The sequence below is a fragment of the Aphis gossypii genome, chromosome 2 (genome assembly GCF_020184175.1).
Source record: "Aphis gossypii isolate Hap1 chromosome 2, ASM2018417v2, whole genome shotgun sequence".
Classification (NCBI taxonomy): domain Eukaryota; kingdom Metazoa; phylum Arthropoda; class Insecta; order Hemiptera; family Aphididae; genus Aphis; species Aphis gossypii.
Window position 1 is genome coordinate 80,891,842 of NC_065531.1, and position 12,908 is coordinate 80,904,749.

The 12,908-nt window shown below is 25.6% G+C and overlaps 3 protein-coding genes across 4 annotated transcripts; 2 read left to right on the forward strand and 1 right to left on the reverse strand.

The window, feature by feature from the left end:
• Positions 1 to 1,669: 1,669 nt before the first annotated feature.
• On the forward strand, positions 1,670 to 3,221 carry LOC114123987 (gamma-glutamylcyclotransferase-like). Of its 2 annotated transcripts, XM_027987143.2 has the most exons (3): positions 1,670 to 2,043; positions 2,315 to 2,424; positions 2,491 to 3,221. In XM_027987143.2, exons 2-3 carry the CDS (start codon positions 2,323 to 2,325, stop codon positions 2,923 to 2,925), a joined length of 537 nt encoding a protein of 178 aa, XP_027842944.1. In that variant the 5' UTR covers positions 1,670 to 2,043; positions 2,315 to 2,322; the 3' UTR covers positions 2,926 to 3,221. The 2 variants fall into 2 exon arrangements, with proteins under 2 accessions (XP_027842944.1, XP_027842943.1); XM_027987142.2 differs by having other exon boundaries at positions 1,670 to 2,424.
• Positions 3,222 to 3,739: 518 nt separating this feature from the next.
• LOC114123984 (probable leucine--tRNA ligase, mitochondrial) lies at positions 3,740 to 9,724 on the reverse strand. Its single transcript, XM_027987138.2, has 10 exons — positions 9,480 to 9,724; positions 9,178 to 9,390; positions 8,862 to 9,104; positions 8,649 to 8,791; positions 7,465 to 8,142; positions 7,235 to 7,401; positions 6,820 to 7,176; positions 6,517 to 6,758; positions 6,206 to 6,439; positions 3,740 to 4,042 (listed from the first exon to the last, which is right to left on the reverse strand). Exons 1-10 carry the CDS (start codon positions 9,570 to 9,572, stop codon positions 3,827 to 3,829), a joined length of 2,586 nt encoding a protein of 861 aa, XP_027842939.1. The 5' UTR covers positions 9,573 to 9,724; the 3' UTR covers positions 3,740 to 3,826.
• On the forward strand, positions 4,067 to 6,183 carry LOC114123985 (mRNA export factor GLE1-like). Its single transcript, XM_027987139.2, has 4 exons — positions 4,067 to 4,500; positions 4,586 to 4,778; positions 4,973 to 5,667; positions 5,725 to 6,183. The coding sequence occupies exons 1-4, from the start codon at positions 4,213 to 4,215 to the stop codon at positions 6,070 to 6,072; spliced, it is 1,524 nt and encodes a 507-aa protein (XP_027842940.1). The 5' UTR covers positions 4,067 to 4,212; the 3' UTR covers positions 6,073 to 6,183.
• Positions 9,725 to 12,908: the final 3,184 nt, after the last annotated feature.

Genomic DNA, 12,908 nt, shown 5'->3' on the forward strand with positions numbered 1-12,908 from the left:
AAAAATCTATTAATGGGTTACAAATAGAATAAAGACATGACTCAAATTCGGATCTAGTGGTAGTAGGAAAAGGAATAATTCACATCCGGTTACATATTTTTGATACAGCCGCAGACATTCTAGTTTTCCAGTTTTCACTATACAATAGGTAATCAAAAGATTTCAATTCATAAGACCACTTAAGGCACTTTGCAGTCAGACACATGACTAACGTCTGAGGAATCCGGAGATTTATGTACCTATATAATATATTTCAGTGGTTTGCCCCATATTAAAAGTATAATAATACGTAACCTAATATATAAAGTCATTATAATAATAACTGAATAACCTACTTTTTTATAGGTATACTATAGTACTTGTACTATATATCTTTTTACATTTATACGTTTCTTACTGGATGCAATAATCGTTTGATTATTGATATGAATCAATTAACTTTCAAATTACAGTATAGAAATAAATACCTATGTATATTAAATTATTTTATTTACTTACATTGTAATAAATTAAAAATCAGCTTCCAATTTTCTCTACAGTTTCTGACACATGTGTTCATTGATATTAAAATTACCTAATTATACATTAAATATTAAATATTAATCAGTAATTACTAATACGGTTATATAATATATCTATATACGCACAATAATCTTTTCTGTATATTTTTTAATTTTTAATAAAAAACGAGCAATGAGTAATGACTGCAATTTATTTCACTTTTTTTTATTAAACGTTCAGTATAATCTATTTTCTTTTCGAATATATGACTATTATACTACCTATAATACCTGCACAGACTGCAATTAAAAAATATTTTCACAATATAAATATGAAATGTCTAGGGTATAAAAATGAAGTAGGTATATGAGTCAATATAATATTTTTTAAAAATGAAAGAGAAATCAATTCAATCAAACATTTTTATTTAGTCATGTTCTTTAGCTTATTTATTTTTCAACTAACACTTGTCCATTACATTATAAGCTTTTTAGTAAGCTAATAAAAAATAAATTAATGATATCTTGTAGACTATAATAATTGCTAAGTTATTTTTAAAATTTACATTAGAAATACTTGTACAATATATAAATGTATTTACAATAAGCGCAAGAGCCAATATTAAATATTATACATGAATTATAACTATAAATAAGTGCAGTTGATATATTTACGAAAGAAAAGTTTAAAAAAATTGTACTGCAATAACACGTTTCACGTGATTTCTCTTGTTACTAAATTTAATTAGGTATATTTCAAATAACTGTATAAGGATAAAATTAAACTTAAAAGTTATTTGTTAATCCCTATATCTATTACACTAAAAAAAATGTTACCTATTATTTACTAACCAATAGAGCAGCACATAATAAAACAAAGCTAATGGCATCTGTCTTCGAAGCTGTAAGTTCAAAAATAAATTAATTTAAGTATCGATCTAACAATTCCATTTCCATTTTTGTAACTTAAAATAATTTTAATAAATGTTGGAGGTAATTAATCGGACGCACAGATTGCCCTTCGTCCACGGTCCACACACATCGTGCAATTTGAATACCTATGTGATGATCACGCACAGCATGAGTACATGCTGCAAAGTGCCATTGTTATCACGTAAACATTGCATGTCTACATATTATTTTAGTGCCTTATCAAAAGCATGCAAAAATCATTGAGATAATAACGAATAATATTGTAATTTTTATTAATTGCTATTGTTATATTCTGTGATATTAGTTTAGTAAATATTGTTTATCTCGGTTGGGAACAATATAAGCTATAAGGTCGTACGAGGTTGGATGCTGGCTATTGGGTGGCTTAATGCTATACGTGTTTTTCAGGCAAACAAATGAAAACGAATTTTTTGCACTTGGTTCTTACTAATTTTGTACACCTACTATAATTATTTTTAAAAGAAATGTTATTATAGCAAGTAAAAAGTTTAATATCCTAAGTTTATAATAATATGATTAAGTGATTATCGTTCAAGAGCTGTGTAGTGCGTACATTGTTGGTCGATCGAGATTCAAGACAGTAAAAGAGGTACTAATTATTTATGAAACATACACAATATACCACAATAAGTAGTAATATCAATCATGTCATAAATCATTAAATAATAATAAATGATTTGATCATTAATTATTGGTTCAAACGTTGAGTAAAAATCTAGGAGGAATAAGGCTTTAAATATATTATACTAGGTATATTGTATAGGTAAATTAAGTAATTTTATAAAACCGTGATTAAACGTTTATAAAAATGCAAATTACTTGTTTATTATCTTATACTTTATATTTTTCCATCGTCGCAGCTAATAGTATGAATAAATTCACGTACTTTGCATATGGAAGCAATTTGCTTGCAGAACGGATTCATATTCAAAATCCAACCGCCATAAGGATCGGAATGGGAAAACTGAATGTATGTTAACTGTTTTTGAAAATAGATTTGATTTAGTTTTTAGTTAATAATGTGTTTTTGTTGTAGGCGCACCGTTTAGATTTTAACGAATTTTCAAATTTTTGGGAAGGATGTCCATCTACAGTGGTTCCAGACCCTAAGGAACATGTCTGGGGTGCGTTGTGGCAACTGAATAGTAGTGATTTAAGCAATCTAGATCGACAAGAAGGTGTTGATATTAATATGTATTTACCATTTGAAGTAAACATTGAAACTCCAAATGGCGATAATGTATTAAGTCGCTGTTATAAGCTAGTCAATCAGCCCCTCGTAAAACAAATACCATTACCACCTAACAGAAGACCATCTAAAGCATATCTTGAAACTATACTACTAGGAGCAAATGAAACTGGTTTACCATCAGATTATTTACAATTTCTTAATGAAATACTGGATAATGGCCATGATGGTCCAAAAATGCCATGGTCAAAGCGTGAACCGTTAAAAACAACTGAATTATAAAAGTTCTTGTCTTGTTTAAAATTAAGTTATAATAAGTCTTTTATAAAAAAAAACAACAAAAATACGTGTACAAATTAAAATATTCTGTAACACTCATTGATGTAAAGAAAAAAAATTGTAAGGAGCTAAAATTTAAGGATATTAATTATAATCAGTTTTTATGTGGACAAATTTTTTTGGTAATTTTATTCTTAATATTGTTAAAATAGATCAAGCAAGATTAGTAAAATTAAACTTAAGTAATGTATTTACAACTAAAAATTGAATAAACTGAATAAAATTTAATTGCTTCAACATTCCAATACTATTTAATTACTTGATTCAAACATGAGACTACATCTTAATGGAATTCCTAAGATATATTTTAAAGAAACTTTATTACACATGTCAGACATTCTGATTATTGCATATATTAAGTACTTGGTTACTTTTTGTGTCATTGCAATTTACACTTTAGAATAAACTTTTAATATAAATATAAATTGATTCTATAAATTCTCAAAGTTGCATATTGATGTTTATCAGAATAACCAATCTTAAGAATTAAGATTATTTTCAGTAAATTATAGTGGTATCTTATTTTGCCAATATTTATTTTTTACTTAAATAAACTGATAACCATAAAGTTTTTCTTCTTTTTTATTGAAATGCAATATACTTTAGTTACACACTGTTGTGTAAGAACATTACTTTATTCCTATAACAAACATTTAAAACAATTTGGTTTATTAAATATAATTTTACATTTATAATGTACATGGAATATCTATAATTTGTTAAAATAAAATTGTTTAAAAAAAAAGTAAAAAAAGTATTCTTGCTTCTATAGTTTTACACTATTTACTGTTTCTATATTAATACATAATAAATATTGCTATTAACAATTTTATAATTGGTAGATTTATTTAGTCTTAGCAACAGATTTCCGGTCAGTCTTAATGAAAACATATGTATCATTGTCCTCGTACGATTGGAATCCAATATCAATAATATTCCAAGATGATGTATACTCTTTTATAATGTCTTGAGTCATAGTTAATTTGATAGCTGCTTCTTTAGTAAGTAATTCCATTTCTCTTTTGGGCATTGGCAATACACATTTAACAGCATTGTTAACCTGAAAAAAAATTATGATACACAAGATACACAAATAGTATATTGCCATGCCACCAAATGACTGTATTGTTTGATATTAAAAATTATAACACAAATTTAAAATTTAAAATAAGTTAATACTTTGTCTTTAAGTAAAAAAGAATTGTACACAGATTCGTTTGAATTTTACTTATGATGAAGACAAAACATAAAAAAGCTATATACAAAATTGATTCTTGTCATGAAAAAATTATAAACCAAACAACTGATGTATGCAACAAACCTAGTTACCATACAGTGTGCTATAAACCTATTGTAGATAGAAATCTTCTAACGCACAGTGATTACCTAAAGATGCTCTCTACACCAAAGGGATTCAAATGGACTGATATGCCATCAAACTATAAGAAAGAGTATAGTTCACACAGATTTCGTAAGCGCGAAAATGAAAAATATAATGTTTATGGTCAACAAAAAATGGTATGTATTATCAAAATACAATTATAACGCCATACTGTGTAATTTTATATTTGTTAAGAATTTAATATGAATATATACTTTAAAGAGTCATGAAAAAAGATATGGTGTACTAAATAAAACCATGAATAATCAAAGAAAAATGAATGACAATTTGAATTTAAGTAATAAAAATGATAAATCTAAAAATGATAGATTTAAAAACGATAAATCTAAAAATGATAGATTTAAAAATGATAAATCTAAAAATATACAAAATAAACAAAAAAAGTTTTCCCAAAGTAAGAAATATTTTTTTATTAAGTTAAAAACTAGCATAATAATCTAAACATGGAATAATTGTTTAAACTATATTACTGATATTTGTACAAAAATGTTAAATTTTTAATAATATGTATGAATAAATTATTTTTAGTAGAAAATAAAATTAAGCCAAATGCTAATATAAAATATACATTGAAAATATAATTAATAGATATCAATAAATATGGAATGGGAGATGATTTAAAAAATAAACATGACTCATTAATTCATAAAGATCAAGATACTTCTAGTGAAAGACTTGGAAAAATAAAAGATCAACAAGAAGCAGATTCTTTTATGAAAAAAAAAAAAAAATTATGGTTACAAGCAGAAAAAAAACGTAAAAAAAGAGAGGAAGAAGAAAATAAGTTTAAATTATCTATTCAAGCCAAACAAAAAAAAAAGGAAGAATTAAAGAAAATTATGGAAGAAAAAATAAAAATGAAATTAAAACGCAACCAAATATTGGAAGAACAAAGAAAACAAAAAATTGAAAATGAAAAAGAAGAGATAGCTAAAGCTAAGTTAATAGCAAAAAAAAAAAAATTAGAAGAAAATGAAAAAGAAGCTGAAAAGCTACGCAGACTTGAAGCAATTAAACAAGAAGCAAAAAGGATTGAAGAAGAAGAGGAAGCTTGGAGAAAACAAATAAATAATGAATTCGCCCAAAAAATGGGTTATCCAATGAATTTAAATATTGTCAAAAAAAAAAACGAATATTCCTTGTGTAATAATGGTAAAAAAAAATTAACTCGATATACTGACAAACTACTTAAAGAAATAAAACAAAATAATGAAGTTTTTGATTCAGGAAATTTAATGAAACAAATCATCGAAAGAGAATTAAACAAAATTGAAAAAAAAAAAGTTAAATATAAATTTTTTACTATTAAATTATTTATTTATTGAATAATTTATTTTTAGGTAAAACATAAAAGCCGGGTGCAAGTATGTGAGTCATGTGATAAAAAAAAAAATATGATAATGATAAAAACTAAAGAAAAAAAAGATCTATCAAAAGAAATATTGTTTAAAAAATATTATGCACGCAATAACATAATTGATTCTAAAAATAAAAGAATAAATCGGTTATCAGAGGTAAAATCAAATGAACATTGTATACTAAAGAAACCTAAAAATATGTTAAAATGCAAAATACCCGATATACGAGTACATTGCTATAGTAATACTTCATTTAACACACTTGTGTGCAATTGGAAGAATGAAGTGGCTGATATGATAGCAAATATGCAAAATCGTCGATATAATTGAAATAAATGATAAAACATAATACTCAGAAACATTGGAATTCAATTTCTAATGTAAGCTAATGAACTTACTTTAATATTTTTGTTTTCATTCAATGTAAATACTTAAAGGTTTCTTTAAATTTTTGAATACTTACCACACAATATAAATTTAAAATATAATCACTATCCACTTGTGGCCATTTTTGATTAATTACATCATTTTCCCAGTTGATTTGTTCCCATTTATGATTTATGCGACCAGGTGCAGATATAAATCCACTCCATAAAGCAGATGCAAAGTGTGGAGCCATCGGAGTTAACATTATTATTTGAACAGCTAGTAATCTTTCATATTCTGCACTATACTTAATCAATTCTTTAGGAGACTTCTATAAACATATCACCATATTTAAATCTATAAAAATAAATATATATATTTAAATAGCTCATTAGAATATGTATTTACTCTTAAAATAGTTGTCAATCCTTGTAGCTTTGAAATGGCTACACTCAATTGATATGATTTTCTGAAGTTACTTGAAGTTTTTTTGACATGATAATTACGTGCATCGTGTAATTTATTTTCTTCTTTTTGGAATATAGATGAATCAATTGTATGTCTTTGAATATCATCATTATTTCTGATAGCTCGAAATTCTCTTATAGTTAACCATAATCTATGTTGCCAATTTAAAATTCCAGGAAATGCTAATAGTTTAAAGTACATATTAATAATAATTGACTGTTTATTGAATTACTAATTACTTACTATCAGAATTCCAATTTCTATTAGATGTTGGAGCAACACTAGACAATATCAATAATCGCATGGTATCTACTCCATACTTATTTATAGTATTTTTCGGTTCAACACCATTGTGTTTAGATTTACTCATTTTCTCCCATGTTGTAATAACCGGGTAGTCGCCATCTTTAGTAAAATATTTTTTATCTTTTTTGATTACTTCATCTTCTTTTAAATATGTACCAGTAATTTTATTTTTATAACTTTGACCCATCACCATGCCTTGAACCAATAGTTTTTTAAATGGTTCTAAACTAGGAGATAAACCAATGGAATGTAAAAAGTGGTTAAAGAACCTTGCATAATATAGATGCAAAACAGCTAAAAGAAAAAAAATTATTTAAACTATTTTTATAAATACTATTAAGAATAAATTTACCATGTTCTTTTCCACCAACATATATATCAACAGGCATCATTTTGTTGATCAAAGTTTTATCAAACGGTTGAGAACTGTTTTTAGGATCTAAATATCTCAGATAATACCAACTGGAATCCACAAATGTATCCATAGTATTCGTTTCTCTCTTTGCCTCTTTACCACATCTATAATACTACAATATTAATGTTATGTTTCTATTTCATACACATGTTAAATATACTACTTACTTTGGACAAGTGGTCTTGATCCACTCTTCATCTAATTCTAACGATTTAAATTTTTTATCTTTTTGTACATCAAGCATTGGTAATTTTACTGGCAATTGATCTTCTGGTACAGCTTGAGCTCCACAATCAGTACAATGAATAATTGGTACAGGAGTACCCCAATATCTTTGTCTAGATATTAGCCAATCTTGTAATTTGGAGCTTACTTGATAACCACCAACATTTAATTCTTTTGCTTTTTCACAAATTGCTTCTCTAGATAAATATAAGCTTTCATTTACAGAATAAGAAATATTATGCTCTTTAGCTAATTCTTTATCAATAGAATTTACACATGGCACAGCTAAGCGTGATTCTTGCCCATCTGGGTATACAACACGATCAGTAACTAAAACAGGTAATATGCTACCAGTAATCGGATTTTTGATGTATACATTTTTATGATTCAAAACATAATATTTGTGTACAAAAGAATCAGGTTTAACACAAACAAATGCAGCTAATGGTACATGTTCTGGATGTTGTGTCCAGACATTAAGAATTGTTCTACATACATCATCAGTATAAAGTTGAAAATCAAATTTATATCCATCACATTCTCCAATCCAATGTTTTTGTAGGTTGATAATATCCCTCCAATCTATTAAAGATGGATCATTTAGTCCTTCAAATAGAGCTCTGTTGACAAAGATTTAAAAACGATTAGTTGTGCGCCAACAATAACAGTTATTCAATTCTAACAAAATTAATGATGTATAATAAATAAAAATTGCATATTATATATAATTGAATAAAACCATGAAGCATAGTAAAATTATAAACACAATTTAAATAAAAAAAACAATATAACTTATTTTATGATTTTCTTAAGAAACATAAAGGTGAAAAATACTTCTACAAAGTACAAACTGGACTAATTCTAATCACTAAACAGTACTGATTAAAATTTGGGAAGCACTACTGTTCGAAAGTGTCCATAAAAATATTAAATATTGTATTAAGTATATATTTTTAATAATTGTCAAAACTAGTTGTATTTTAAATTGAAATTAAAAAAAAAAAGAATTTATTAATATGAAAGAGCTACTAAAAGTGATTATTGAATTTAATAACTTTTATTTAAAAAAAATGAAATATTGATTATTAAAATGAACAAACATTAAGTTGATGAATGTTTAAATTACTTGGAAAATTGTGTTGTTTTTATAAACCATTGTTTCAGTACTTTTTTCTTTACAACAGCACCAGAACGCCAAGAACGTCCATTTTCATCTACTTGTTCATTAGCTAAAACTGTTTCATCTACAGGATCCCAATTAACTTCAGCCTAAATAATAACAAAAGAAAATTATTAGTCAATGCTGGCGAATAGTCCATACAATGGAAACACCTATTACCTCCTTAGAATAAACAAGTCCAGATTGAAACATTTTTAGAAAGAACCATTGAGTCCATTTATAATAAGATGGATCACAAGTTGTTATTTCATTAGACCAATCAAAACTGCATCCAAGTTCTTGAAGCTGTTTTTTCATGTGATCAATATTTGAACTAGTCCACTTATCAGCAGGTAAGCCATGTAATATAGCTGCATTCTCAGCAGGAAGCCCAAATGCATCCCATCCCATAGGTTGAAATACCTATTATAAAAAAATTATAATAAATACCATTTTAATCTTATCCAATGTGAATAATAATCACAAATAAATTTACATTTTGTCCATTCATGCGGTGAAACCTAGCAATTGAATCTGCAATTACATACACTCGGACATGGCCCATATGCAAGTGACCAGACGGATAAGGAAACATTGACAACACATAAAATTTTTTATCGATGTTATTTTTATCAAAACTACCTTTACAAAGTTTATCTTTCCAATATTTTTCAATTTGTAGTTTTAAATCTATTGTCAACTCTTCATTCTATAAGTAAATTAAGACATATTTAATTATAAAATAAATTATTATTTAATGATAGATATTAATATCCATAAGTACCTATAGCTACTCACCCAAATATCGTTACTAAGAGATCTACAGTTTGGAGTATATTTCCTATAAAGTCTAAGCTTATTTAGTTTACAAAATATTTCTTTGGTAATCATTACAAACGATTAGAAATAAATACTAAACTACTCAGAAATTTATACAACAATATAAAGTTACTAACATTTAAAATTTAGTCTTTTTTTAATTTCTTGCTTAATACCTACTTAATAAATAATTTACTACATAGCATAATAAATTATTAAATATTAATATATTATGGAATATATTTAACGCATGTCTTTAGATTACAATGATTACACTATCAGTCATAACTGATAAATTGTTATGATAAACCATTTAATCATTCTAATATGTTCTGTGATAATAGCACGGTTGTATACCATAGATCTGTTAATATTTTACCTCAGATCTCTGCAGTTGTAAACTTACTACTTACAATAGATCATAGTTCTGTGATCATAGACAGGGGCGGATTTAAGCATATGGTGACCCTTAAGTGGAATTCATTTTGAGAGCCCCTTATGGCTTATACATAAACAAGAAAATATATTTTTTACTTGTTAAAAAAATCTTAAAATTGTGGGTGCTCTTGGCCTGCAACCCATTCAACCGTTCCCTAAATCCGACCTTAATAGTACCTATATTACTTTATAGATTGTATCGTCAACTTGGATATCAGCAAGGTAGATCTGCGAGAATTTCTTATTTTTTTGTATATAGTTCCAAATATTCCAATTCCAAACAGCCATGATTACAATTTACAAGTTACAACGAACATAACCGTATTAACTGAAAATCAAAAATTATTGAAATTTGTCATTTTGTCAATACCTAAATAATAATTAAATAAATTGTTAGAAAAACTATTTTTATGTAAAATTTTGTTCTACTTAATACAAGCAATTATGAGTACCTATTTGTATTTTTCAGTAATTAATTCATGATACACATTTTGATTTTATTCATTTTATCATAGGTACTTCGGATGTGTGGTTAATTGTTTTATTGTAATAGTTAATTTCTATAATTTCCAAAATGTATTAACCACTAATTACTATTAAATTTACGTCTTTACTCTATTATAAATGAATAAAATAAATAATACATAATATTATTATTATTGTAATAAAAAAATACCGCTAGATCGCGCTAGTTAATTTACACGATAACTTATTTTATACCGGAAAATAGGTCATAATAATATAGTACCACAGAAATACAGAAAAGGACGAATACGGAATAAGTTAAGAAAAGTTTAATCCACAAAGATTAGAATATTATAGTCTTCATGATTTAATCTATAGTTAAATCTGTGATAGTATACTATAAAGTAATTAGTGAAGACCAAAGGTTATATAAAGTGTAGGTAAGTTTATTTGTGTATACACTATAGGTAGGTACATAAGTACATTATAGATTATTGAGGATCTTTTTATTTCGTGAGTTAGTGAACATGTTAAATTGTTAAATCTCAACGAACTACGTTTTATATGATTTATTCATTGGAATAACAGCACAAAAGCTCTAATATGATAAATATTCATTATCATGAAGGAACAATTCTTTTGGTCGAAAATGGTTATTAAAACCATAAGTCCATAGAAATCATATTAAATAATTTAAATCCAATTGGCAATTTCCATATTATGTTTCTGTAGGCATATACAATATACTAAGTATTCATTATAATACATTAGTTATTGCATTATTGCCTATTAGTATTTAATTGTATAAAAAAGTAGTATACACTGTTAGAAATTAGATGGATTTAAATTCCCAAAAAACTTAACGCTTTTTATAACATTAAATGTTTAAAGTTAAGTTAAGGAAAAATTAATGTAGGTAACTTAAAACAATAAAAAATTTTCCCTGTCTACGATATTTTAATGTTTTCAGAAAAAGGTATTATAATGATGGCAATAATTCAAAAATTATTTATTAAAGTTTATTATAATTTTTCTAAAATCTGTTCTTAAAAATTCATAAATTATTTAAAAATACCTAAAGATTATGGTAGGTATATAATGTAATAGTTACAAATATTTCATCAGATTTGCACACATACGTATTACATCGACTGGATAACTGCAGTGTAGATATATCATATATCATAAACCGTAGTTAGTTATTAACTAAAACATATTATAGTTTTTATACCTAAAATTATTTTATGAATACATAATGAGCCAATAAAAAAGGTATTAATGAAAACTACAAGTTTTATTAATGAATTAAAACGGGTTCGGACGGTTCAGTACATGGATCATAAGTCATAACTACATATTTTATATACCACATATGCGAGTAACACACTTAAACATTTACACATTTAATTACATTAAAATATATAGGAACTTAGAATCCTACACTTAATGTGAACCCATGGGAGAATTAAGAAATAATTAATACAATAAAATACTTATAATAAGTCTTTATAATATTGTCAAATATTCAAAGACTCGACATTTTGATTGTGTATCAATGTATAGAGTATTGATTTTAACAAACTACCTAATTAAATTGGTCAGTATATAAATAGATATTAAAATAAATGATTTAAAAACCATAAAATGTTCATATTCGTTTTTACTTCTTTTGATTAGATAGAAACTACCTAGTATATCTACTAAATAACAATTCCACTCAACTAAAACCTACTTAAAACCTAATTTTAAACAAATTTCGAAATCTAAAATTCGATTTTTACTTTATAATTTTTAAATTTTTTATTTGAATACCACAACCCATAAATATTAATAATCAATGGGGCTAGATGTAGCCTCTAAAATACACAAATTTTCGTAGGTACTATACACAAATTAAAGTAGATTTTTAAATTTCGTACTATTCACTTCACTTTTTGTACTGCACACAATTTTAGGGCTGAAATGTAGTAAGCCATTTTTACACCTTGGTACTTTATTATTCATATTATTGTCATAAAATGTATATAACGTTTTGTTCATATCACATATTGAAACTTTTCAAAGTACGTTACCTAGGTAAATAGTTTATTACAAAATTAAAAGTTCTATACAACGTTTAATAAACAAAAATTTGACGATAAAATATTATATTATACTATATTATTATATCAAATGTTTTAACCTTAATAAAAATAACATTATAACTTATAAGTTATAAGTATTAGTGTTGTAATAATATTATATTATTATATATTATCAAATGATTTAACCCTCGAGGCCCCAACTAAATTACCCAAACAAATACTTGTATGATGTTAATAATAATTCCTAAATCAATTATAATATTGAATAAAAAAAATATTTACTAATAAGATAAAAAAAAATCTATTAGGTATGTTGATAAATACCATAATAATATCTTAAGTGTCCCTTGTAAAATTGTGGTTTGTGGTTTACAGCAATTGGCGATTTAATGGTAGTCTGTTAATAATTTAAATTTTTGTA

Excerpts from the sequence above, each read along its gene's own strand:
- LOC114123987 (XM_027987142.2), top strand. The coding sequence starts at position 2,263 with ATGCAAATTACTTGTTTATTATCTTATACTTTATATTTTTCCATCGTC. Across the intron at positions 2,425-2,490 it reads TCGGAATGGGAAAACTGAAT|GCGCACCGTTTAGATTTTAA; the intron begins GTATGTTAACTG and ends TTTTTGTTGTAG.
- LOC114123985 (XM_027987139.2), top strand. The coding sequence starts at position 4,213 with ATGATGAAGACAAAACATAAAAAAGCTATATACAAAATTGATTCTTGT. Across the intron at positions 4,501-4,585 it reads TTTATGGTCAACAAAAAATG|AGTCATGAAAAAAGATATGG; the intron begins GTATGTATTATC and ends TATACTTTAAAG. Across the intron at positions 5,668-5,724 it reads ACAAAATTGAAAAAAAAAAA|GTAAAACATAAAAGCCGGGT; the intron begins GTTAAATATAAA and ends ATTTATTTTTAG.
- LOC114123984 (XM_027987138.2), bottom strand. The coding sequence starts at position 9,572 with ATGATTACCAAAGAAATATTTTGTAAACTAAATAAGCTTAGACTTTAT. Across the intron at positions 9,391-9,479 it reads CTCTTAGTAACGATATTTGG|AATGAAGAGTTGACAATAGA; the intron begins GTGAGTAGCTAT and ends ATTTACTTATAG. Across the intron at positions 8,792-8,861 it reads GACTTGTTTATTCTAAGGAG|GCTGAAGTTAATTGGGATCC; the intron begins GTAATAGGTGTT and ends GTTATTATTTAG.